General features: G+C 36.4%; 3 protein-coding genes and 1 long non-coding RNA gene across 4 annotated transcripts; 1 reads left to right on the top strand and 3 right to left on the bottom strand.

The window, feature by feature from the left end:
* Positions 1-103: 103 nt before the first annotated feature.
* LOC117634567 lies at positions 104-2,465 on the bottom strand. The gene is made up of 2 exons (XR_004586794.1): positions 2,231-2,465; positions 104-650 (listed from the first exon to the last, which is right to left on the bottom strand). It is a non-coding gene; the product is annotated as an uncharacterized LOC117634567 (long non-coding RNA).
* Positions 2,466-4,369: 1,904 nt separating this feature from the next.
* Positions 4,370-6,303, bottom strand: LOC117634625 (GATA transcription factor 21). The gene is made up of 3 exons (XM_034368808.1): positions 5,805-6,303; positions 5,306-5,722; positions 4,370-5,173 (listed from the first exon to the last, which is right to left on the bottom strand). Exons 1-3 carry the CDS (start codon positions 6,006-6,008, stop codon positions 4,784-4,786), a joined length of 1,011 nt encoding a protein of 336 aa, XP_034224699.1. The 5' UTR covers positions 6,009-6,303; the 3' UTR covers positions 4,370-4,783.
* A 9,651-nt stretch (positions 6,304-15,954) lies between these two features.
* On the top strand, positions 15,955-21,504 carry LOC117634187 (beta-galactosidase). Its single transcript, XM_034368151.1, has 19 exons — positions 15,955-16,398; positions 16,529-16,624; positions 16,750-16,862; positions 16,985-17,051; positions 17,158-17,250; positions 17,444-17,587; positions 18,056-18,144; positions 18,270-18,375; positions 18,470-18,557; positions 18,742-18,860; positions 18,951-19,112; positions 19,228-19,403; positions 19,563-19,672; positions 19,765-19,874; positions 19,969-20,079; positions 20,193-20,303; positions 20,399-20,604; positions 20,684-21,011; positions 21,097-21,504. The coding sequence occupies exons 1-19, from the start codon at positions 16,228-16,230 to the stop codon at positions 21,205-21,207; spliced, it is 2,511 nt and encodes an 836-aa protein (XP_034224042.1). The 5' UTR covers positions 15,955-16,227; the 3' UTR covers positions 21,208-21,504.
* A 98-nt stretch (positions 21,505-21,602) lies between these two features.
* Positions 21,603-24,326, bottom strand: LOC117634188. The gene is made up of 6 exons (XM_034368153.1): positions 24,075-24,326; positions 23,786-23,972; positions 23,483-23,666; positions 23,184-23,387; positions 22,729-23,028; positions 21,603-22,632 (listed from the first exon to the last, which is right to left on the bottom strand). Exons 1-6 carry the CDS (start codon positions 24,297-24,299, stop codon positions 21,624-21,626), a joined length of 2,109 nt encoding a protein of 702 aa, XP_034224044.1. The 5' UTR covers positions 24,300-24,326; the 3' UTR covers positions 21,603-21,623.
* Between the last annotated feature and the right edge of the window lie 3,442 nt (positions 24,327-27,768).

Below are 27,768 nucleotides of genomic sequence, written 5' to 3'. Positions count from 1 at the left end.
CAACCGGTTGGGCTCCCAAAGGAGGTTTAATGATCTTCATTAGTAGCAATCTTAATGAATTTTTCCCCATTAATTCCACACTAAGTATTTGGGAAGAAATAGATAATCTAATATTTTGCAACAAATTCCCAAAGTAAGAAGATACAGATAATTCTCATGGACAAGGGGTCCTTATATCGTGCAAAAATTGGCACGTAATCTGCTGCAAACATGTTACTCAAGCCGTTAACTATCCATCTCCCAACATAACAAGATCTAAGTGCTATGGTCTATACTTTGAAACAAAATTTCTCTGTATAAGCTTCTGTCAGTAAAGAGAAGCACCAATTAAAAGCTTGGTGCGGATTTTTCACGGATAAAACTTTAAGATTGTCTTTTCTTCATCATTTCGATTATTCTCTTCAGGATCCTTGCCTTTGAGTTCGTTTTCCCTTCTAACGTCTACTTGAAATGTTATTGTTGCCGGTCTCCAGGGATAGGCAGGCTGCTGCACCTTCACATATCCCACGTCTCAGAAGTTGTACTTGTAGTAGTTGTTGCAGGAGGAGAGGGCACTTCAACTACAGCTTTGTGATTTTTAGCGCCTGTTTCTGCAGATTTCCTATTTACTATGCCAATATCTCTCTTCCGAGCCCCAATAAACATGTAAGCTGCAAGAGGTCAGATGCAAGTCAGTAAAAAATTCTGTATTTCCTGTCAACGAAGTTAGAGTCATAGTATCGATTTGAAACCACCACAACTCCACAAGGAATGAAACTGAAGTTTACTTTTGAGTTTGACTATGATTTTTGTTATTCATACTGTGACAAATTATCAAACAAGGAAAAGAAAGGGTAAAACTAAGTACTGAGGAGATGAATTCATCAATAGAACCTTAGAGATCAAGAGTTTAACCCCAATTCTTCAATGGTGAAGTGGCAAAATAGGCACACCATCTGATAATTAACCAACCAGCTTCATGTCATCAAGGTAAAGAGGAATGGGAAGTGGGTTTGTCCAGATGGCAGTAGCCTCTCATTATCAGGGTAGGGAGGGGACTAATCCTTCCTATGGGAAAATCAAACCAGAGATCCAGTCACATAACTCATTCAATCCACTCGCAAATAAGAAAGATAGAAGAGACATTTCATACAAAGATGGCTATCTTCAAAACAACTAAAGTAGCAACTCTTGTTTTATACAATGGATGTATACTTGGTCATCACCCTTTTAACAGATAGGGAAAACACCAATAAGATTAGAGAGAGAGAGAGAGAGAGAGAGAGAAGCCCAAAGGGAATAAATGGATGTATACTTCTCCACATCAATTATATTTTCCCAAAAAACCCGCTTTAACAACCCCCACCCCCTTTCAATAGATAGGGCATAATCTAAGACGATTGGATTAAGAGAGAAAAGCCCAAAGGACAAATGGATGTATACTTCTGGCAAGATTTATGTCGATCACAAGACAGAAAAGCATACAGCCTGTATCTTGGCCCAAGAAATATGAAACCACTTTTTGTATAGATGGCAAACATTCACATATCAATAATCTTCCGCCAATTAAGATTTGCACATAAATGTCAACTTACTCCAGCTGGTTTTTAAGTATCTAAGCTCTATCCACGGCCTTCCAGATTTAATTAATTGATTCCCCATTAGCACACCACAAGAATGACCACATTTTTTTGGGCATTAAATACGTATGCATATTGGAGCTGTCTGAAATCAGTTGCCTTTGACATTAATTGGTGGTGATTTGGAGAAACCAAACTTTATCCCCAAAAACACCTTAAAGAGCTTGCCTGAAAATGCATCGGACATGGGGCTAAAAAGGCTTCACTTTTTCCCTCATTATCTTGAATGCTGTCCTTATGTGTAAAATTTTGTAGTTTAAGATTGGGCGTATTTGTGCTCAGCCTTAGTCTAACTAGATTATGCGATCATATCATTAAACAACAATGAGAACAAATTACCTATCAAACAATCATAGCCTAAAGAAACAGTTAAACAACAGCTTGACAAAATTTATATAACAGGGTTCTCTGAGTCAATAAATCAAACACATTGTGCACCAAAATGAGAAAACACGCGTTCCAGATCACTTAAACGGAGCTTCTGCTTAGATGAACATAACCCATTACCCAAAATTGATAAAAGACTCTAAATTGCAACCCCATAAGCCATAATCTAATCTAGTTCAAGAAACACACAGAAAGTAAAGGCGAAAAAGAGCGGCGAAGCTGACCTCCGAGAGCAAGATTGGAGATCAAGAGGACTCGCCAAATGAACTTGTAGCGATTGATTGGCAATTCCTTTGGCGGTAATGGTGGTGGTGGTGGGTCCGCCATTTTTGCTTTTGAGTCTGAGCTATTTGGGGCTGGCTCGCGCGCTCTCTCTCTCTCTCTCTGGGCTCGACTGCGCAGAGCCAAGATTGGAATCTGTTGAAGAACTCCCAAACAGTCTGCTCTAGTCGTTAATTAACTAATTTTACCAAATTAAGAGTTCGCGTATTTAGGACTTCAAAATGTTGAGAAAAATGGGGTCGGAATAGTACGTACGACCTGTCGTTTTGTTGAAGTATAAAGGTTTGCTTTTTTATGGTTAAAGTCGATGTTCCCTAGATAAAAGTACGTGTCGTTGATCATGGGGATGTTTTCAATAATTTCCTTTTTCTTTTCTTTTTATTAATGATTTAATTTTTCTTTGTTTCTTTTTTTCAGGAATTTTTTATTTCTCAAGCAAAGTTTGCCATTGTCTAAACACAAAAAGACGATTTGATTCGTTTTCCTTCCCCTTGGGCATTTGAAATATAGGATTCCGAGCCTACGTATTTAGGTTCCGTATATTTATCTGAATTTTGAGAAATTTAAGTCACTTAACTATTTAACCCACGGCATGTCATCAACCTTTTAAATTAAAATTTTTTATTTTTTATTTATTTCCAAAATTGCTTCTTTTTTTTTCTTTTTTTTTCTCTCTCTCTCTCTCTCTCTCTCTCTCTCTGGCGAGCGTACTTCTTTTGTTTCCTCTCTCGCGAACAAGGAACTAGCAACAAAACCTCCATGCATAAAGAACCCCAAGTTTCAACACCAGAGAAAACAAAATAACCTGTCCTTACCAAAAGTTAAAATTTTAAATTTAAATGAGAAAGTGGTCCCATTCCTACTATAGATCATGATATATTGCCTAAGTTCCAAACCCAAATAATTATTGGGGAGTGATCTAACACCAATTGGTTGAGCCTTTGGAAAATCTTCACAATTCATTTTCTTCATTGCATGCAACTTCTTGATGAATTATTTAACGTCATTGTCTAAACGGATTATATGAACTTGTCATTAAGGTTAGCTCAAATGGCGAGGATGATGGTTGGAAAAATGGGTTCCAATTTCTTTCTTTTTTGCCGGGCGTTGCGAGTGAATCTGAAAATATTTCGAACTGCCAAAAGAAAACTTAGCTAGATGCCTTCTTCATATATAAAGTCATACGTACTAATACTACCCATACATTATCACAGTTGCCTCCAACAAAAACACAGAGCGAGCCAACTCGAAGTTGTTATATGATATCTGATATTGTGCAACTTATCTATCCCTTTGAAGTACTTAACTGTGGCTACGGCTCAAGACTCACTGTACACTCACGCATATACTACAAGTTTAGTCCTTCTCCTTCCTTTGTACCACTATGCTGCTGCTGCTGCTGCTGCTACTAGCTCTCTTCAATATCAACTTCGAATACAGACAATGTCTGAGACAAACGATCCTCTAGGTGACAACCTTTCCAGCCCAAAAGGCTGTATCTATACATACATATATATATATATATATATATATATCAACTCTGAATCATCACCGTCATTATTGTTTTGCCAGTAAGCCCATAAAGCATTTCAGCAACAAAACAAAACGAAAAAGAAATCAACTGTAGACTGTAAAAAGCTCAGTTGTTCCTTTCTCATATGAAACACCCTATATATATATATATATATATTCCCTAAAGTTCTCTTTGATTATTAAACCTCATGTATTAGAGTTCTCTCTCTCTCTCTCTCTCTCTCTCTCTCTCTCTCTCTCTCATATGTATGTTTGGGATAATCTGCTGCAGCACCCCTCAATCTTCGTGTCCTACTGCATATGCAGTCTATATATCCACTAATTCTAACGGTCATGTGACTCAAAGATATTTTGGTTCTCTACAAGATATTCCAAACTTGGCATTAATTTCTGGTCAGTGATCGATGGTACCTCTTCAATTATAAACTCTGATACAGTAAATGGAAAAAACCCTATCTACTTCACTTCACAACTAAGATTTGTACCAGCTAACTGCGGGCAGCACTGAAATCAAACAACAAGAGGACAAGGAAAGCAAAACGAGTATATATGCCGCAAACCTTCGGAAAAATTTATCAGTTTTATATATATGTAGGATGACAATATTAATTTATCAAAATGATAACGCAGCGTACAAGACATTTATATTGAACAAGCAGCTAGCACCATAATTTGCATGGTGAATTCTATTTCTACTTGCCCAAAACAAAACACCATATAATTAATAAGCTCTCATAACATCATCACAACATTTACTTCATTTATTTTTTGGCTTTTATTGAACTAACTAATTCATTCGGTTCCTCATCATCACTGATTTTGTTACTCTCTCACACTCTCTCTAACCTGAACTTGGTTTAGTCCTAATAATAATATAACTAAATACTACTACTACTACTACTACTACAAAAGAAGTACTTGTTGTGGACTAATTAAACTCGAAGATCGGTGTCGAAATTAATTCAACCATGAACAAGTCCACAAGATAGAGCCATGAGCAGGATCGCAGCTTCCTTCTCGTCTTGTGGGAAAACTCGTTGAAGGCTAGTAGTGGTGGTGGTGGTAGTGGCAGATGATGAAAGGTTATTGTTCATGCTTATTGCGAAATCCTCAAAACAAAGCTTCTTTGGTGGTCTGCCTTTTGATGGTGGGGTTGAGCTGAGTTTATTGTACGGCCTTTTCTTGAACGGGACAGTAGAAGCAACTCTTGGTTTATTGTCTTTGTGTTGCGCCTTACTAGTACTCTTCATAGATGGCGCAGCAGCCAGGGTTGTGCCGCTTGCTGCCGCTGCAGCAGCAGCCATGGCCCGCCTTGCCTTCCTTTGCCGAATTCCACAGGCGTTGCAAAGTGACTGCTCCACCAAATAAGTAAATAAAAAGAAAGAAAATTTTAACTTCAATTAGAATAGTTATCAAATTAACTTTTTATATTTGTATAGTTGAAGTTAGCAATAAATTAGACAGAAGATTAAGTAATGAATTACCTTGGGGCCTCTTGGTCCGCTCCTCCATAGAGGTGTCTTAGTAGTGTTGCAATCAGAGCAAACCCTAATAATTGGGACGTTGTTGTTCATGTTGTTTGATGATTTGTTGCTGCAGCTGATCATGTCAGGATGCTGCGGCTTCTGCTCTTCAGACTTGTGTGATATTGATAACTTCATTGCAACTGGTTTATCATCGCTGGATGTACAGCTGCTCGACGTTTGATCCGGGTTTGTCATCTTCTTCATCATCCTCATCTTTGAAGACATCCACTTATCAGTACTTGGATTTCCATTTCTGCCAGCTCCATTCTTGGAAATGCTTAATTTCAGAACAGTACCACTGCCACTTTCGTTTTCGAGGGTTTGAGGGTCGTGATCACATGATCCGCCATACGAGACAATGTTATGATGATCAGCCTAAAAAATAAGAGAATTCATTAGGTACAGGAAACCAAATAAGATATAGAGATCACATAATTAAATTATATAGTAATAGTACCTCTAGGAGTTGGAATTGAAAGTTTTGTGGTTCTCTATAGTGACCGGATGGTGCTTGGGCTTGAGATGGATTTAAGAATATGGGGCTGGAAAGAGAGGAAGAAGAGAAAGAAGTTTGAGGTTCTAGATTGAAGAGATGGTGGTATTGATGATCATGATCTCCACCATCTCCACTGAGCTCAAGAAAAGGGGAAGGTGGAGCCATTGGGAGAGAGATGAAAAAGAGAAAGCTAGCAAATTAGGAGAAGGCTAGTCAATCAAATCTTATATGTTACTCCAGTAAAGGTGGAAGAGGTCGGAGAAGTAGAGGGAGACATAGAAAGTAAAAAGAGAGAAAGGCAAAAGGGCCTAAGCTGTAGAGTGGTGTTACTCTTTTAAAAGAAGAGATCAGCTATAGCAGGTAAGAGAGAGAGAGAGAGAGAGAGAGAGAGAGAGAGAGAGTTGAAGACATTCACGTGACTTCTTGATACCCAAACAAACAAGTTAAAAAAGACAAACCAAAAGATGTGTGGAATGCTACTACACAGACCCCATATTGATATCAAAACCCTATCCTGCAAAGTTAGTAATTCACCCCACAATCCGGCCCCAAGTGAGAAAAATAAATAGTAGTGGCACCTCAGCTAGTCTAGCTACAGTGGTACAACTCAACGTTGCATGCTGGCCACACAAATATTTTAGGATCACATCACTACACACCTTGATTTAAACCAATGATCATCTCAATTATAACCGATATATATATATATATATTGCTTTGTACTCTCAACTTAATGGACAATCGATCTGAGCCACCACATGCATGTACTCTCTAGGGCTCGTGTTAAACCACAAATTTCTCAGTGCTTCAATTTTTTGTATCACTTTGGTATAAGTTATAACCATGGTCTTAATCATTTTCGTAGACGTCTTAACTAACAGGACGATATTAGAACTTTGGTTATAGAAATTATAATACTTTTGATATTTGAAATATTCATAAACGTCTCTTTATGAATTAATAAATAAGACTAACATGATATCAGAGCTCTAATTTCAAAATTATAATACTTCTACATTTGAAACATCCATGCCCGTGTGCAATAGAATTATATATATCAAGTTAAGTATCCAAGAGAGCTAGCTAGGTAACTGATATGGTGAGTTGTAATTAAGGGGGATGGAGTGATGAGGATCACAGTGTATTTTTTCTTTGTATTATGTTGGTTCAAGTTATGGGAGGAACAGGAAGGAATGTTATTTTGAGGCAGATGAAACATGGGTTACAGTGTGGATGGGAACAAGTCCTGACCTTAGTATTGCCAAAAGACTATCAATGCTTGTACTGACAAGGGACAAACCTTTGCGCCCAACCCCTCCCCACATCTTTTCCATATATATCTATATTATTTTATTGAATATCTTTCAGTATCTCACCAGAAAAAAAAAATGCAGTTTTTTCCCAAAGTCATAATAAACAATTATTATGAAAACAAAACGCGATTAATAAAAATTTGATAACAATATGCCAAAAATAGTGAGTGTATGTTTTTAAAAAAAAAAAAATTCTATGGGACCAGTAAGCAACCGAAAAAAAAAAAAAAGAGTAGCCAACCATGAGAGTTTACATTATTGACCTACCAACAAATTTGCAACCAGTTGGAAATTGTCCCAACATAGTCAACCCTAAGTACCTCACGTGAACGATGGAGAGCAATATGTCAATTATTGAAAAGTAATCATTCAATCTCTGAATCTATACACAACAAACACACATATATATATCTATATATCGTTCAAATATCCACACGTTATTATCGAGCATTTTATTTATAGTAAATTTGATTGAGAGTTAGTATTTAGAGACCAAATAATAATTTACCTTACTTACCTCGTGATGGGATTAAATAGTGAAGCATTTACCTTACCTCCATGTTTTGCGTGCATCCAAATTCCAAACAAAAGATATCATTATTAATTAATTAATTTAAAAGTTTGTATATCGCTTCATTTGGCATTCATGAGGTCATCGATCGATGAAGTTAAAAGTAGGACCACTGCTATAATTATTTTTCCCCAATTCTGCTAAATTTGTTACACAGAGTTAAATATAAAAGTTGTGTCGCTTGAATCTTCTGTCTCGTGTCTTTAAGCATGATGGAGTAAGAATTGCCTATCAAATTATTACTAGTACAGTTGTACAAAAACCCCAAATATCTCCTATAGGTTTCACCAAATTCATGCGTTTTTTTGTCATATCTAAAAAAGAAGAAGAGTACGTACTCATACACTCCCCCAAGTAATTTGTTTACCCAAAATGTATTAGTATATGTTTCACTTATTTGAATCTTGACACCTATAAACTTCATTTATCTTTAAAAGTAAGTGTTTATCATATATGAAGTTGCAATCGCCGGTCAGGATGCCATAGCGTTTAAAATAATTTGAGTTTAAATGAAGGAAAACGAAGAAAGAAAAGCAATTCGAAATACAACATTCCTCAAAAGGTAAAAATTAGGGCTATGAAAACCAATTAGCCTAATGATAATTAATGGATGAGTATAGGGCATGTCATGAACTCGGACATTCTAAGTTCATAATTACGGGCATATATCATATTAGTCCCTTAGTTAGCACACACGTAAGCATGTGTAAGTTAGGATAATACAAACCAAGCTTTGTTGAATATTTGTGAGGCTATAGTGGAAACAAGTATTTATTAAAGACAAGCACAGAAGAACAAAAGCCTCTAGATATATACCAAATCGGGTATTAAAACAGATAACATATATAGGAACTTCAAAATTAGTCATTCGTCACACAATAATAATATTCATGATCGATTTATCAGAAATATTCAGAATTGATCAGAAGCACATAATTTTTCACGATCACGAAGCAGGCTACGTATGCAGTTTATGGTTCACTCCTGTACATGTTGGCCTGTTGGCCTGTTGGGAATGGAGACATATATCTTGATTGGGACGTTGGTGAAAAATTTTACTTTTTTGTCTTTCATATTTACTTGCGTCCAAGTTTTTGTAGCTTTCGTAATAGTATGCTTCAATATTTGAGGGACCATGTCACGATAACCATTGAGATATATGACAGTTTTCTTCATTGCCAAAGGCCCCAGCTCTCTGTCTCTCTCTTTCTCTCTCTTTCTCTCTAGATACGTTATGGGCTAGCAAATATTGATGGGGTCGGATCTTGGATCGGATGGGCAATATTGCATGTAAGGTTCGATATACAGTTTAGAAGTTTAGATCCATTTGTGAGAGCTGCCAAATCAAATGTGAAACCATCTAATCCTTTACAAAATATAAATAATTAAGATTTAGTGCCGACCGCATGCCTTGTATATTGAGCTAAACTTCCAAACACAATTAATGATAATTTAACTTTATTAGTAGTTGTTCTCTATAACTATAAATATATATTTTTTAATTTTTAAAAACTATGTGCAGCACGTCCAGTCGTTAATTAAAAATGCAGATCGACATATTATTGATGTCGGCAAAAAGGGATCCCTAATATGTCGTTTTATTTGTTGATCACAATGATATCAACACATTATCGATAATATTATTTTGTTTAAAATTAAACAGAAATAGAGATAGGGTGTGGTGAGTAAACAAGTCGGTGCACAAAGAAGAAATTCTAATTATTTTCCTTTTCACGTTTACTGCTGAACATACTGGATCCCACACTCAAAAAATACATATGCCTTCTGGCCCATCTTTTATTTAAGTAATAGGCCCAAGTAAATTAGGCCTTTACACTGTGTGTGTTAGGAGCCCACCAAACACATGGTTAGCATTTTTATAGGGCCAGCCAGCAGTTAGCACCCCTATATTTCGCCTTAGTAAGCATTCTTTCATCAATGTTTTAGAGATTTACCATGCCATCACTCATTAGATTACTTTTACTAGGAGCACTAATTATACGTGACAACTAAAACAACACTACAAAAATTCTTATCATGAACTCCTAGACAATTCCTATACAAGATTTAGTATGAGACTTATCGTTAAATTCACATCAATCAACGGTTCACAGTCGTTCACGCGTGCATGTAATTAGTTATTAGTGTCATTTGGCAAAGAACAACACTATCAAATGCGGACCCAAGAAGCTGGATTTTCATAAAGAGAGAAGAGTAGGGTCGTTCACTGTTGCAAAGGATCGGGATTAAGATAATAAGATGAGGTGGCACTGGCAGCCTAAGCAAGATGAGAAATTGGATAATATATGGTTTTAGGGTTGCTTGTGTGTCAAATTCATCCCATGACCACACGCACGCACGCAAGCAGGAAACTCTTCTTCTGCGTGAGTTGCAAACTTGGAAAGAAAGAAAGTATCTTTTTAAATTCTTATCCCTTTAAAAATGATGATCTGCAATTCCTTTAACAAGAGGATGTCGTTGTTGTTGATCAACTTTTCCTTTAATCATGTAACGGAAACACTTGTGACGTTTACAACAATGACAGCAAGCAACATGTCTGATATTATATTTGACATATCAGCTCATATGTTTCATTCAAGTATTGGATCAGAAGAACGAATGTTGATAAACAAACATTGCCTTGAAAGTGGTGATTTTGGTTAATGAGGCCCTCTATCTTAATCAGTGACCTAATTTGTTCCATTGGGTAATTCTGAGGTAAACATGAGCCATGCATTTTAACCTGAAGTTGTGTATTTCAGCACGCAATTACCTACCAGACTTGTTTACGCAACAGGTCACCAAAGGAGCAAGTGGTCAACAGCTAGGAAGAGAGGGGCTGAGCCCATTACCTCTGCCCCCCGCCCCAGCTGGTGGTTGGTTTGGCTTTGTGATCATATATGTTGACAGTGGTCCGGTCCCAACTCAACCAACAAAGCATGGCATGAAGATGAAGGGATTCTTCAAAAAAAAGATTTTGGTTGGGAAAGTGGTAGGTAGTGATCTTGTCTTGCAATAAAAATTTCAGCAATTTAGTCTTCGTGAAATTAAAACCAGAACCTATAAGTAAAAATAGGCGGTGGAGTTGGTTGATTGTTGAATCAATTTAAGTGAAGTAGTTTTTCAGCTTTCAATGTCAAGGAAAGTTGAGCAGCTGGATATCATATAACTAATCAAGATTAATGGAGAGATTTAGGATATTGGGTCATTATATTTACAACAGAAATTGATTAAGAGTTGGTTAAAACTTCAATTAGCGTACCTAATACTAATTTCAAAACATAGTTGGCAAGTCAAATGACAAATCACTTTTGGCTCCGCTGAGGATAATTTCGTTAAGTCTTTTGTTAAATACATCATTATCAATGTGTGATACTTTCTTTTGCCGTATCCAACCGTTTCTGGCTTTGCTTATGGCCCCATGGGTTTTTAACATGTTTGTCACTTTTATTTGGAAGAGTATGTATCAATGATTCTGACCAAACAAAAACTTTGTATAAAATAAATGATAGGGCGGCAGCAGAGCTCAACTCATATTGCCAATGCCATAGATGTGGACGTCCAAATTGGTGTTCTACATTATTATTGGATAAACATGGCCTACTTGATAGGAGGAAACATTATTTTAATTGACAGTTAACATGTTATATCGTTAATTTACCATGACACAATATTTAGTTCGACATCAATTGACTGCTAGTTAATCTCGCAACATAATATATCAGTCAAATTGTCTTAACATATATCTGGCATGTTATATCATCCGACTATTATATTATACGACTATCTTCAATTGATCAACTTGACTTCAGAATATTAAAGATTTAGTGGTTGTCCAAAAACTTGATTTTGAGGATAACATTAAAATTCCGATGGCTTTCGGCTGTTGTGTGTGACTTCGTATCAAATCAAAAAGACTCATTGAGTCATGATATTGAAAAAATTGGGCAATTGTCGTCCTCGTTTAAACACAGTCATGATAAGCATTGCATCATAGGAAACTTAGAATAAAGTTTATGGACTTATTTATAAAATAAAATGTAAAATATCGATTTGTATATAACATGCAATGGACCACGAGGCAAGAACCAAACTACAAAAAACCATAAATTCAAAATCTTCTAGATGAGGTGCAGTCTTTTTTTAATCATATTTTCCATTTCTTTGTTTCTCTATTTATTTAAACAATATATATTTGTCCAAAACAAAAATAAAAATAAAAATATAATATCAATGCAAAAAGTATACGTAGAAAATCGGAGAACCATTTGATCTGATCAGATAAATAAAATGGGCTGACTCGTTCGGCTAGGCGACACCGACCCTTTACGAGATGGCACACAAAGTTTCTTGAAAGTCCAAAATGAGCCTGCTAACATAGACCGATTTGGACCCCACAGAAGCTAGAAGTTTGGATAACTGCCAATCAATAGGCCTCAACGAAACGTGGCAAACTGATCCAAAACAAAACAAAGACACAACCTGCCCTTTCCATTTTGTTTGGTGAACCTTAAAACGCTTTGCCTTATCATTAAAACGATCAATACTCTCCCTGAGTTAGTTATGTTGCATTTTGCACGATGAGAGAAACTATTTTATTATTTTTGAGGGGGCCATCCAAGGGCAATTTGGTCATGGGGCTGATGTTGTATATGCATCATCCTCTTGATTTGATCATCACACAGTTGCAGTATTATTATTGGAGCAATCTGTTGGATTCTGGCTTGTGCTTTTGGAAAAAGCCAACTTGATTGCTTATACTTGCTAATCAAGTGGCCATGCTGATTCATTACTTTCTTAAAAGATTTAAGCGACTCTTATGAGAAATTGGATATTGCTTTTGGGCTTCAAATGTATAAAACGTGACGTTCTTAATTTTAAGGTAGGGTCTGATTTACAAATATGGATAATGAAAAAAAATATCTTCGTCTATTTTATTAAAATTGTATTAATAACATGTCGTTATATTTCATTGACGTTCTTTAAAGAACGAACATTCATTCCATAGTCGAACAAGTCAATTTGAATCACATATTAAATCCAAATATTCATACAGGAAGGAAGAAGTAACATGTCAAGTTTGCTTTAGGACAATATTTCCTCAATACTAAGATAAAGAGGTCATATTGATATGGAATTACTTAAAATAAATAAACTAAACTCAGTAAAACATAAAACAAATGAAAGACTACTAAAGTTGATCGAAAAATAAATAAATCAAAGTTGGGTAACGCTTTGGGACCCGCCAATTCTAGTATTTGATACGTAATGAAACTGCATGACAAGATAGGAAGCCATCTAACCCCTTTTTAAACCAAACTTTCTTTTTTCTTTTTATTTTCCTAAAGATTTGTTTAGGTTTTAATTACTGGTTTGTTGTTGATGATTAATTAGGTGCAAATGAAACAGATCAAGTGATAAACAATTATAAAACAAACAAGAGAGAGAGAGAGAGAGAGAGAGAGAGAGAGAGAGTAAAATATTGTTTTCATTACTGAACCTGAATAAAGTGATTAGCTTCTTTTTTTACTTTAAAATAATTCAGATTAGGCAAAGCACGTCATTATACTTTTTCTCTGTTATATAAAATAATATTTGCTTTCGAACATATTGATGTCTTTAATGAGAAAATATCATCTTAATTATAAATTATCCACACAAAAAAACATTAACCATGAAGTATGTGAGGACATAGAAAATGCATCTCATTGCGTCTCAGGAGAGGAAGACAAGAATTTTATTTTCACGGATCTCTTTTCCAAAGTTGGAACTTAGCAAAGTGTTCATGCATTTATGTCTTATCTCTGCCCCTCAAATATTTTAAAATACAATAATATTCCTTTCTTTTTCTTCTTTTTTGCTAGTGGATTCCTTTCCCAGTAACTGAGAAATGCATAGGATTAAGAATTTGTCACACAAATCACATGACATGCATGTAATGAATAAAGTTAATTACGGACAGGGACGTATCAACGTATATCTAATATGGGTTATATAGCTCAAGTGAGTTAAAAAAATAAAAATAAAAATAAAAATTATTTATAATTAGTATATAAATTTTAAAGTTTAGCTTAGTTTAAAATTAATAGTTCATCCGTAAAGTAAATTTAGTTTACCTCATTTTTAAAATTTAGAGTTCGTTCTTAATTACGTGAAAAATAATTATGTATATTTCATAACTTGAAGATAAGTTTTATGCGAAAAAAAAAAGAAAGAAGAAAAAGGAGTTTGTAAATAATTTTGGTTAGAGATAAGATAGGATCTTGAGTGTTTGTGGCACCATGAGAATCGAATGAGTATTTTATTCAGAAAATATTTTGTTAACCAAAAAAATTAGTTTTAATATATGACTTTGATTGTTTAATGAATACGTCTTCGGTGCTATATTAATAATAATTTGCATATGATAAAATGACTATGAAATTGGACCGATCTCGATGTAGCTCAAATAAGATATTAAAATATATAATTACTTGTTTGAATTTATGCATTTTAAATTATTTTTATTTCGTTGAAACGGGAGACTCATGCATTGTCTTAAAATCAACTGATTAAGCGGTAGGTTACTGGTCATCCAATCACAGTTGTATTCTATAACAACCAGGAAACTTGGTCTGATCGATACATCACCCATTATAATAGACATCAAGCCAAATATTCAACCAACGTAGTTATGCAATTTTTGTTATAATTCTAAGAGAGAGAAATGGTAGTTTCAACAACCGTTTGATTATTGTAAGTCTCATGATGGTACGTATATTTTATATTATACATTAACAAATCAAAATCTTACACACAAGCGTAATCGATACTGATAAAACCGTTGTCCAGAATACATGTCTTGATTTTGAAGTTGTAATTATTGTATTTGATAATTGTTAGCAATTTTTTTACTCGTGTAAGTAATATAACAAATGATGTATGAACCATTTTAGCACTCAAATTAGAGTAACAAACGTTAATGAGTTTGTCCTGGAAACTTCCTCATGACATGAACTTGCGGATTGTGTTTGTACATTTTGTAGGCGTAAGCTGCAATTTAGTCTCTCAATTACCGGACCATATGGCATAATAGTGAGGGTGGAGTAAAAAAGAAAAAATAGAATAATAGTTTGTGCAATATTATCACTTTCCACATGGCGTGCTGCGATTCGTAGCCGGCATGTCCACAGTGGAAATTGGAAATAGTTTAGAGTGAAAGCAACTGCACCACTGCTTGCAAAAAGCTATAAGATATGTGGAAACTTGATCTTGCTGCTTTTAACTTTCAACGAATATGACCAATACAATATAGAATATTGAAGCTTTACTGTTGTCCTGTGACTTCTTGTACACATCAATATGGACTTTTTTAAATTCTTTTTTCATAAGGGTAAATGGAAAATCAAAGCTTAAAGTCATGAAAACCAACACATCCCATTTGTTGTTTTGCTTGCACCTTTTGATTCCTCCTACTCTCTATTTATTTATTTTGTTGACAAAAACTATTTTAAATTATTTATTAACAAATAATGATAAGCATGAAAGTGTACACTTAAAGAGAGATATTGGCATATATTGGTTTAGTCAAGTTGGCTAGAGTTGATGTGCTTCCTATTATACACCCAAGTTCGAATCTCCATCTCCAAAATTTAGATTATATTAAGTATAAAATATCGTATGTATAAAATTAAAAAAAAAAATTTTAAAAAAGAGAAAGATATTAGGTGGACGATAATTAAATGAAAATAATGTAAGTTTGATATTGGATGGTTTTAAGACAATCATGGAAAGAAAAAAAGAGTTGATCACCTTATCCTATAACAAAAATCTAGAATCTTTCGTTCTCAAATTACTTTATATACACAAGAAAAAAATCTATATCTTAAATAAATCAAAATCTCAGTGGGGTCAGTTGTTTCAATTGAGTAAATAGACCATCGTTTTCAATCGAGAAAAAATGACCAAGTTCTTTCAATATATGTTAGTAGTGGTTCCTTTTATTTTTCTCTGTTTTGCTCCAAAACAATATTTAATGGATTATTTTTTCCGGCATGGATAATCCCATGCATGCTTCCTTATACCTTTTAAAGAAAAAATATCTTCCAATTGAAATCACGTTTCCTTTTTAATTTGAGACCAAAAAAGAAAATCAAGGGCCAAAGGATAAGCTCCAAAAATTTCCATTTTGTTTTTAAATTCAGATTTGTTAGATAAATTTGCATCCTTGAAAATGTATATAAAGCAGTTGGGGGAGCTACCCGTTCTCAACGCAACTAAACCAAAACTCTCTCACCCATCAAATCCATTACACTACCCCAACTCTGCCACTCTCTCTCTCTCTCTCTCCTCTCTCAATATAAAAAAAAGCATCAAAAAAGAAAGCGTGCATTCAAAAATCAAACCCAAATCCCGATACCGAAATAAAATATTTCAAGTTAGATGCAAACAAAAACAGAGACAAACATAAAGGCCGTTGCTTTGCGCGTTTGAGAAGCTTGTGGGTGTTGGAATTTAAACAATGTGGAACGTGTTAAGAGGCAACAACATGCTCCTGTCATTGCTCTTGTTTTCATGGCTGGCCTCTGCAGCTACTGCCTCTGTGAGCTATGACCACAAAGCTATAATAATTAATGGGCAGAAGAGAATTCTCATCTCTGGCTCCATTCATTATCCCAGAAGCACACCTGAGGTACCAACAATGCCAATGTGGTTCATAGCTTTCTTTTTGTTTTTTTTAATATTTATTTATTATTTGTGATGGTGTTTTAATGCTTTTTTGACTTATGGGTTTTTTCTGGTGTTTGTATGTGTGATTACAGATGTGGCCTGATTTAATACAGAAGTCCAAAGATGGAGGCTTGGATGTTATTCAGACCTATGTGTTTTGGAATGGGCATGAGCCTTCTCCAGGAAAAGTAATGCAATTGCATTTTAATTTTCTCTCTCTCTCTCTCTCTCCCCTAATGCAAATATAGTTATGCTCTGGTGTTAAAAGTGTACTTTTTAGAAGTTTAACTAGTTTTTTTATTCAAATTTGCAGTATTATTTTGAGGACAGATATGATTTGGTCAAGTTCATCAAGCTGGTACACCAAGCAGGCCTATATGTTAATCTCCGGATTGGGCCTTATGTGTGTGCTGAATGGAACTTCGGGTAATAATATAATATTAAAAACAAATATTACATAGGTTTAGCCAATGACTGAAGTTTAGAAATTTTCTTGCTTTTGTTCTTATCATATTCATTACTCTGGTTTTTCTCTGTTTCTGGTACAGGGGATTCCCTGTTTGGCTTAAATATGTTCCTGGAATTGTTTTTAGAACTGACAATGAGCCTTTCAAGGTTAGGCATTTAGGAATCTTCCATTTCCTCTATTGCTTTTAATTCGATAATTTAAATTTTAAATTTTCTAATTTATCGATTTCATTTCCAAATTACTGTTATGCAGGCGGCAATGCAAAAATTTACGGAGAAGATTGTCAGTATGATGAAGGCAGAACAGCTGTTTCAAAGTCAGGGAGGTCCTATAATTCTATCTCAGGTGAGAAAAATAGTTCAAAGTTTTAATCTTTGCCGTGTTTCTTGAACTGGGTTTTCAATTTGCTTTTAGTTCCAGCGCCAATTTTATAAGAAATTGAGCAGTGTTTGTTTCTTTTTGTTTTATTTGCTGAGGAAAATATTGGGCAGTCAATGCTATATTAACCCCTTTTTTAAAAAAATTTTAAATTTGACAGATAGAAAATGAATTTGGACCAGTAGAGTGGGAAATTGGTGCCCCTGGTAAAGCTTATACCAAATGGGCAGCTCAGATGGCTGTGGGTCTCAACACTGGAGTGCCATGGATTATGTGTAAGCAAGAAGATGCCCCTGATCCAGTTGTAAGCTACTCTGCCTACTTTTTCAAAGTTCTTTTTTTATCTTTTTTATCCTTTGTGTTGTCAATTTTTACAAGCATCGCATAATTGTTCTTCATTTAGTGTGGCCCTCCTTTGTTTGGTGGGGTTTTTAAGCAGTTTGTTGTCATCTTAACTAAGTTGGTGGCCTCATGCTGTAGATTTTTGTTTCATGTGGTCAGGGCAATGCTTGTCCCCATTTTATGTGTTAATTCTCCAGATCTGCAGCTCTCTGTTTGTCAATGAATTCGTTTAAATTTTTTATAATTCTGACTTTTCTGCTGAAGACATGGAAGTCAACTTGGGTTGGTTTGGTCAATAACTGAGTTTGTGCTGCCAAATAAATTATGCTATTAATTGCAACAAAGAACAAAAAAAAAGAGCTTCAAGATATTTCTATCCTCATCTCTAGAAGTTTAGACTAAAACCTTGTCATCATTTATTATGTGATAGATCGACACCTGCAATGGTTTCTACTGTGAAAATTTCACTCCAAACAAGAACTACAAACCCAAAATGTGGACAGAAGTCTGGACTGGCTGGTAAGTCACACATGTTACCTGTACAGGCCAAAAATTTATTGCTACAGACCTATTATTGTGTAGGTACTTTCTTGTATTGTTGTCAAGTCCTTTGATGAGGCTGCCTCTTTGTATGTATTTTACAGGTATACAGAATTTGGTGGGGCAGTTCCCACAAGACCTGCAGAAGACTTGGCATTTTCAATTGCAAGGTTTATACAGAAGGGTGGTTCTTTTGTGAACTATTACATGGTTAGTTTCCGAGTTAACTGTATTTGACTGGTGTTTAATCACCTAGACTATGCATTCTAAACTTTGTTTTCTTTCCTCCCACTTTGTGTTCCAGTACCATGGAGGAACGAATTTCGGCCGAACAGCTGGAGGTCCTTTCATGGCCACCAGCTATGACTATGACGCCCCTTTAGACGAATACGGTATGTAAATAGAGATTAGATTAGCATGCTAGAGTAGGTTGTTATAAAGTTTGGCTCATAAAGTCATAATCCTCACTTTACGTACTTGTGTAATTTTTCAAACATCCAACTAGGAAAATGCTTAACATGTGCAAAAACTTAATATTTCACATGGATAAAAATTGGTTTCCTTATGCTATGCCAGGACTACCAAGAGAACCAAAGTGGGGACATTTGAGAGATCTACATAAAGCCATCAAGTCATCCGAGTCAGCTTTAGTGTCTGCAGAACCTTCAGTGACATCACTTGGAAATAGTCAAGAGGTAAGGTTTTTTTTTACATAGCTAGAAAAACCATATCATAAATCTTATTCTTCTTTGAAATTGCTAAGGTTCTCATTGTTATCCTTGTAGGCTCATGTGTTCAAGTCAAAGTCTGGGTGTGCTGCATTCCTTGCAAATTATGACACAAAATCCTCTGCTAAAGTTAGCTTTGGAAATGGGCAATATGAACTGCCACCATGGTCCATCAGCATTCTCCCTGACTGCAAAACTGCAGTTTACAACACTGCAAGGGTGAGGAGTTTGGATATTTCGGTCTACACTGTTCAAATCGTATTTTTTAATTTCAGTCTAGAAAGTTCAAGCTTTTCTACTTGGAGATTCACTTGGGATTGTTATCTCTGTACAGCTTGGTTCCCAAAGCTCGCAGATGAAGATGACACCAGTAAAATCTGCACTTCCTTGGCAGTCATTCATCGAAGAAAGTGCCTCTTCTGATGAATCTGATACAACTACGTTGGACGGGTTGTGGGAACAAATAAATGTCACTAGGGATACTACAGACTACTTGTGGTACATGACAGAGTAAGTATATTAAACAAACCATAGATTGAGTTTAAGTTTTTTATATATTTTATTCAATGTATTTGGGAAAGGAACTAAATCTGTGTAAAATTCTTTTTTCTTGTTTTTCTATTGATTTTCTTTTCTTTCTAACTTAGTAATTTAAATTGATGTTACCAGTATCACAATCAGTCCTGATGAAGGATTTATAAAGAGAGGAGAGTCACCTCTTCTTACCATCTATTCAGCTGGTCATGCCTTGCATGTTTTCATCAATGGTCAGCTATCAGGTACATGAAAGAGGATGACATTTTGTGTGAATTAGTCTACTTCTTCGGCTGAATGAATTTAAATTTTATAAAATGGTCTACCTATATTGCAGGAACCGTGTATGGGGCATTGGAGAATCCTAAATTAACATTTAGTCAAAACGTGAAGCTGAGATCAGGCATCAATAAGCTTGCTTTACTTAGCATTTCAGTTGGTCTTCCGGTTAGTTCCCCCATCTTCTAATGGATTTTGGTTGTTAAATTCATTTGATATGGCAATTGACATTTTTGCTTTTCTGTGGTTTAATAAAAATCAGAATGTTGGTCTTCACTTTGAGACATGGAATGCGGGAGTTCTAGGCCCAGTCACATTGAAGGGTCTGAATTCAGGAACATGGGACATGTCACGATGGAAATGGACCTACAAGGTTTGTTGCCCTACAACTTTCCTGTTCCACTTTCTTCCCCTGCCAGGATGCTGAAAATTTTGACAAAGAAAACTAGAGAATAACTTGTGTGTTGGCATGTGCTTTCTGAGCAGATTGGTCTCAAAGGTGAAGCTTTAGGCCTTCATACTGTCAGTGGGAGTTCTTCTGTTGAATGGGCAGAAGGACCATCAATGGCTCAAAAGCAACCTCTTACCTGGTACAAGGTTAGTATTCTCCCAATACCCATCTCTTATATGTAAATCTTTATTTTGGAGTTCATCAAAGATAAGATATTAACTTTAAGTTGTGATATTTCCAGGCTACTTTTAATGCACCACCGGGTAATGGCCCATTAGCTTTGGATATGAGTAGCATGGGAAAAGGTCAGATATGGATCAATGGACAGAGCATTGGACGCCACTGGCCTGCATATACAGCACGGGGTAATTGTGGCAATTGCTATTATGCTGGAACGTACGACGACAAGAAATGCAGAACACATTGTGGGGAGTCCTCTCAGAGATGGTAAGAAAAGTTCATCTTCTTCATTGTCATACCTTTGTTTTGTCAATTACAGAAGTCATGTGAAACTATTTATTTTCAGGTATCATGTTCCGCGGTCGTGGTTAACCCCAAGCGGGAATCTGTTGGTAGTGTTTGAAGAATGGGGTGGTGATCCGACTAAAATATCTTTGGTGGAAAGAAGAACATCAAGTGTCTGTGCTGATATATTTGAAGGGCAACCAACATTGACAAACTCTCAAAAGTTAGCCTCTGGCAAACTCAACAGACCAAAAGCCCATTTATGGTGTCCACCTGGTCAGGTCATCTCTGATATTAAGTTTGCTAGCTATGGGTTGCCACAAGGGACATGTGGAAGCTTCCAAGAAGGGAGCTGCCATGCCCACAAGTCGTATGATGCTCCTAAAAGGGTATGCCCAGCAACACTTTGCTGATACTAACTTTCTTGAATTCTCCTCAATAACTGTAAAAACTAAAATTTCTTTACTCCTGCAGAACTGCATTGGAAAGCAATCCTGCTCAGTGACTGTAGCTCCTGAAGTTTTTGGAGGAGATCCTTGTCCGGGCAGTACGAAGAAGCTCTCGGTTGAGGCTGTTTGCAGCTAAGACCCAGTGGCTCTGTAGATTACTACATACATGAAGTCCAGATTAGTTCTATCTTTACCAGATAAGAATTTCATTGCCATCTTAGTGATTGTGTACATAGCCAAGAAAAGCTATCCCTCTCATGATATGATACACCTAGGAGGACTACGTACAAAGTTTGTGGTCCTCAGATTTGCGCAAGCATTCCCAAATGTATGTAACAACAGCTTATGGAAAAGCGATGCGATGTAATTCCTTTACCTTTACAAGAATAAGTTGAGAATTAATAGATATTACTTCTATCTTTTTGTTTCCAAATTGCTGTATTAGCAAATATCTGTAACGTTGGTGTTTAAGATAGATAAGAAAATTTCTGTAACAAGTTGCCGCAAAGAACTTGTAAACAAAAGGCCAAATCGATTTTGCACAATATTTGTTCACATTGATGAAACAGAGCATGTTCTCTGACTCAATACATGAATGACATCATCTAAATCTTTGTGGAGCTCTAATACTTCTTGTCCCTGATGCCTCCACTTCTCCAATTTATGGCAGAAATCCATTACAACCCAATTTCTGTCATCAATTTTGAGTTGGATTAACCTCTTGATGCATTTTATCAAGTATTTGCTGATCCGCATTTTCACCCGGCAGAGAAAGTCTACGCCAGCTTCTTCAGTCTCGAACAGTGAAGCAGACATACTTTCTATAATATCAGTTAAACTGAAGACAAGACAGGCACCTGCTGTAGCTTCCCTTTCATTACATTCATCACTCCATGTAACTAAGTTCCTATGCCCTTTGGAGTTCCATTTTACATGCTTCAGTCCATTAGCGTTAGTTTCCCTCAACTGAAAAATTCTACTAGTTGTGGCATAATGCATCAGCGATTCACATCCATCTTCTGTGGTATAATGAGGGCAACCAAGCAAGATGCCTAGTGGGATTCTCCGGAACAGGACATTTTGCTGCAGACTATGACCACAGGGTCGTTTTGTTTCACGCGATGTTGACCTGTTAACAGTTTCATTGCAATTCCTTGTGTACATGGTATTGAACCTACTGAGCCAGACTGCAACTGCTTGATAATCATATTCTGTTGTGGAACTGTAGTCCTCTTCACAGAATTTCTGTTTCTTGAGTTTTTTCTTGTAGCCGTATGTTTCTTTCTCATGGGAACCTGAGCCAAATTGCTTAAAAGCCCAAGACTCTGATGTTTTAATCAAACAATCAGCCAGCGAATCCTGGTGAGATTTACTAACAGGACTCAAAATCCAGGCAATGTACCTTGCTGCAGAAATAGAAGGTAGTTCTTCATGGTGCGCTTTTCCAACTTTGGATGCCCCCAATATGCATTCTGGATGACAACTGTCATGAGAAGTTTTCTCCGAGAAGAGCAATGCAGAAGCAAAGTAGAACCAGTCTGGGAAGTTGATGGCCAGGGACCTACTATGCAACATTTGTGGATCAGTCTTGGGTTGTAGGACTGAGATGGTGTATAGGCCATCTGTTATCAGATGGACTAATGGGATAAGAAATTACCAGAGAGATTTGTCATCGATTGTTGAAACCTTTACTGCAGGTGGCTTAAAAGTTGGACAAAGTTGTTGCTGGGCACAAGGCACTGGCTCATTTGTCTCATGCACTAATTGTAGGAGACCCTCGTAGGAGAGGGGTCCAGTCAAGATCCTTAGCAAGCGTTGGTTGTATGGGAAATAAGCATTAGAAAATTGCAACTTTGCTCCCACTTCCAGTGATATGTCCCAGAACATTGGTCTTGAAACCACATCTAATACCACTGCGACCAATTGAATTAGAAGCTCAAGCACAGAAGACAGACCCCTGATGCACATTAATATACCATATCAAATCAAATTATAACCTTGCATACAAAATCAATTTTCCTAAACTTCAGTTTCCTTGAGCATGACCAACGATTAGTTAAAATTTACAACAGAAAGAACTTAAACGTGCTTGTCAACAAGAAATGGACTTACGTGACCAAAAACCATCGGTGCAGCAAAGCTCTGGCCTCAACAAACATAATGGGAGAAAGTACCAAGGATGTGATAACAGAGAGCCAATCATTACTCTCACGAAATTCCTTACTCAAACAAAGAAATGGCCTGTCTATGGTTTCTTGCAAAATGTTTGAAACATCGCGCTTCAAAATTAGCGGGTCAAGATACCACAACAGCAATCTGCATAGAAATTAGAATCCCCACATTTATAACTACAAGAACACACAGAAAAGCAGAAGGAACTTGCAAACTAGACAAAGCCCATTTTCAAGAACCTGAATGGTATTTTGTTGTTGTCAAGGGATTTTTCTCTGGGAAAGTAACAGAGAAGCTTCGAGGTCAAGGTCTTTTTTGCATCCACTGATTTTACATCAAAAACGGGTCTTGACAGCTGCCGGTACAATGATGCTGAACTTACAACTCTTACAATGGCACACAGTAAAGAATCCGAAAGCTTACCTTCAATTCAAACACATTGAAAACAACACTCATTTTAGAATTAAATAATAAAAGAAGATTACTTTATAGAACATGAAACAATTTTGAACACCAATTTTAGTATTAGAGTGTATACCCACCATGTCCCTCCAATTTCTCAAGAATATCAGCAGCCGCTTCGATCAAATGCCCACAATCCCGGTGAGAAATCGAGCTTCCAATCAGCAAAATCTCATCTTTCGGAGATCGAAGGACCTTGCAACGAATGGAAGACAACAAAACGGTGACAATTGTCTTCACTAAATACTCAATGCCCGAATCGAAAACCTAAAGACCACAACAAAAATACAGAGATGAGAAAAATCCTAACTTCAACATTCTTTTTGTCTATTAAAAAAAAAAAAAAAACCCTAATTTGAAAGAGCTGACCTGGGGAGCTTTGAAGCACATTAGAGATAGGACTGTGTCCAAAACCCTAACCGTAGAATTGCCGTTAGGGTTCAGAGAATGGTTCAGCTTTGAAATAGAGAGGTCCAGAGCTGCTTCGTCAAGTTCTTCTTTGGCAGTGTGAGGAGAAAACGACGTGTCGTTTAGGGATTTGAGGCGGGAAGCGAGCCTGGCAAAGAGATCGGTTATTTCTGGTAGTGTGGTCATGGTGAACTGAGGTGAGGGAGACTGACTCTGAGGCCAGAACCGGCGGTCATGTGGGTTCGCGCCAAATTGAAGCATTTAAGCTCTAACATAATTGGGCCTGGGCTTGGTAAAGCCCATTGAGAGTTATTCAGGCCCAAGCACACAAAAGAATTAAGAAAACTCAAATAATTACAAGTCGAGGTTTTTTTTTGGTCTGGGTAGTCTCATCTCATACTGTCCATTGTGAGAGAAATTTTTGGTCCGGCGGGTGAATCACGTCATTCATTCAGCCACATGCACGAATAAAGGGTACCTCTGCATTAGGGTGGATCAACGTGAAATCGAGTAAAACTTAAAATAGAGATACCTTTTTTGTGTGTGTGTGGTTGGTCTGTCTGCAGCCTGCAGGACCAAAGAATCTCTCTTGTTAAGGGTGACTAAAGAGTTTGGGTCTGGTCTAAGTACAAGGTTTAAAGCATAATTTCTCTCTCCCCTCTCCCCCCCAAACAGCTGCAGTGGGTGTACATGTACACCCAGGTTATTGGAGCTTGGTGGTTCAGCTCAGCTCCATGTCTGACTGGTAGAAAAACATTTGCAGTCACAACGCTGTGCATACAAAACAATGGTACTTATATGTAAATTGCTTTATGGTAGAAGCTTGGAAGGACAGTTTGTGGATTACTTATTTATCTGCCCTCTGGGCTGTGCTAGCTGGTACATGCAAACTCGACTTTTTATGATTAAAAGTGCTTTTTGTATAAAAGCACTTTGTTCAATCTCACTTTTATTAGTAGTAATTTTATTCGGAAATATATCAAAAGCTTTCATTAAAAACTCACGTTCTTCTGCATATTCATCTGGTAATCCCAATCACTTGCTTCAATAGTTGAACACATTTGGGAAGGATGGTGTAACTGGAATTGGCTCAAGCGGGCATCCATTTGAAAATGGGAAGCCAAAACTAGTAACATTACAAGCCCATTATGCCAACTTTTGGGCAGTAAAATTTGCACTCTTTACTCTATGCACTTGATTTACCAATAATCTAGCATTTAGAATGGATGATAAACTTACATTATATTCCTCATTTTTACCCTTCGTTTCATCGTATGACCAACACCTGTCTGTAATAATTCTTACTCCCGTTTTATTATATGAGCAACACGTGATATGAAAACATGAATGAAGAAGTCATCCATTGCATGTGATCATGTAAGCAACTGCTAGTGAGAAAAGAAGACGTGTGCAAAAAATTTCACCTCCCTCTTGCAATCATTCATTTTAGCTGGAATAAAGAAAGTTGAAACAAGCATTGGCCAAATTGACGTCAGATACAACTTTTTGTTTTTTTTTATCGACTGGTTAAACCTAGATGGGCCATTATTTATCAGCAGCAGGACAAATCCGAAGAAGATGGTGCTTTTAATTGCAGTGAAGTACGTTACTGTCTAGTAGTAGTTTTAGTCAATTTACAGAGAGGCATAGGAAGGAACTAGACATACTGTTGTTTGTTTTCATGGGAAGCCTCCAAACTCCTAAGCTTGCTAGCTAAGACCCTCTTCCCTATGAGAGTAGACCCTAGATTCCCTCACAAAAAAAATTATATATATTGGAATTGGACCATTAGTGTATGCTTTTTTAGTTAAGGATTTAAAGCAAAGCTTTAGATGCCAATAAGATAACTTACTTAAAAATCAGCTTCTCTTTGAACATCATTGGCTTGGCTCACCAAACTAAAGTTAGAAAAGCTATTTTCATTTTAGAGAGAATAAAGCAGACAGACAGACAGCTTCAATTTTATTAATCATACACTCACAATCTAAGATTTGTGGAAAAACAAAAAGCAAAGCTTATATAATTAGGTTAAAGATGTAAGCCACATAAAGAAAAAGAGATGTTGTCCAAAGGTGGAAGACAATTAGATTCACAATTTTAAAAAGGAGTATGATTTGATTCATTCATATTTAGAAAAAAGCATTCGCGTATCAATCACTCACTATAACTACTTGGATCATATAAAAATGTTCGGTTGTCAGATTATCAATATTCGATAATGTATCATCTAGATTAAGACAAGATACCATCACTATATCAAATTTGATTATAATTCAAAACCCTTTTTTTAAGGCTTAAAGTGGGAATGATATTTGCAAATATCTTGCAGTTTGCAAGAACATTGGAATTGCTCATATCATGAGGAAATGAGAGGCAACGTCTTCCACTGTGAACCGCACAATTTGCACGTGTCGTCAATTCAAAGTACAGGCAGCAAGTTGCTGCCCAGTGGTCAAATTTCAGAAAGCTTGACCAAGATTAAACAAATAATGAAGGGGACATTGAACTGTGAAAAACTGAGCAAGTAAAGCTTCATTTCCTCTTGGGTGTGTCCTCATCTCATTGGTTTGGGATTTTATGAAATGATAATGGTTTTGATAATAGAAAAGCACAGGTAAGTTAATATGGTTTGTTCCAAAATGCACCATCATTAAGCAAAGGCTTGTAATGATGATTAGAGACAGATTTAGCGTTAAAGTAAGTAATTAACAAGTTAGATTAATTAGTCAGTGGGTGAGGTGGGGTTGGGTGGTGCAGAGCAGAGAAATGGAGAGATTCTCAGTTGTTTGTTTATGAAACCAGACAAGGACTTGGTGACAGATGGTCTGTGATATGCTCAATCATCAAAGGCTGATTGAAGCCCACAAGAGGTAAAAAGAGACAGCAAGTGGGGCAAACCAGTTTTTTTTTTTTTTTGTTGTTGCTTTTTTTCTGGGAAGAGACTGGCAAATCTTACAATAATAGAGGCTCTATGAATTGCCCTTGATTTGACCACACACACACACAAACAGAGAACTTGCAAACAGATTGGCCTATAGCATCCAAGCCAAAAGGCTCAGCAGCGGCTTGTATCCCTCAACTACCTAGTGCCTTAAATCAAGTGATTTGTTGTTTACTGATTTTGTAATGGTGGTGGAAAATCTAGCATGGTCAATTATTAGGGCTTGTGGGTCTTCTTGGAGGGCAAGCAAAACCATAGATTAGAATCAGGAGAGGCAATCCAACGGATGGGATCGAAATTAATATGGTATATCATCAAAGCCTGTTTGGACAGAAGAATCTGCTGTAAATATTTAGGTTGTTGTTGGTGTTGTTGCTTCTGGCCAGTCATTTTCTGTCTCTACCCAACGTATGGATTTTTGCTCTGTAGCCAAAATCAAATAGTACCAAGTGGGTAGCTCACTGCTATTATGCATTAAGAGATAACTGTCTCAGTGTGTATTGGCAAATCTCACACATATGCACATAGCAGCTGTGCTTAGGTCATTCATTCACTTGCGAGTAGCTACTCACTAGCGTCAATGCATATTAAGTTTCTCTTGCATCAACAGTTGAGAGTTGTCCACGTCTATAGCTCAGACGTATACATAATCTTCTCTACTTCTATCTCATTTTTAAAGACAATATGGTTTACTGCTATGTATGACTGACCCCT

Source organism: Prunus dulcis, chromosome 7 (genome assembly GCF_902201215.1).
Source record: "Prunus dulcis chromosome 7, ALMONDv2, whole genome shotgun sequence".
NCBI lineage: Eukaryota > Viridiplantae > Streptophyta > Magnoliopsida > Rosales > Rosaceae > Prunus > Prunus dulcis.
This window is presented reverse-complemented; position numbering and strand designations above follow the sequence as displayed.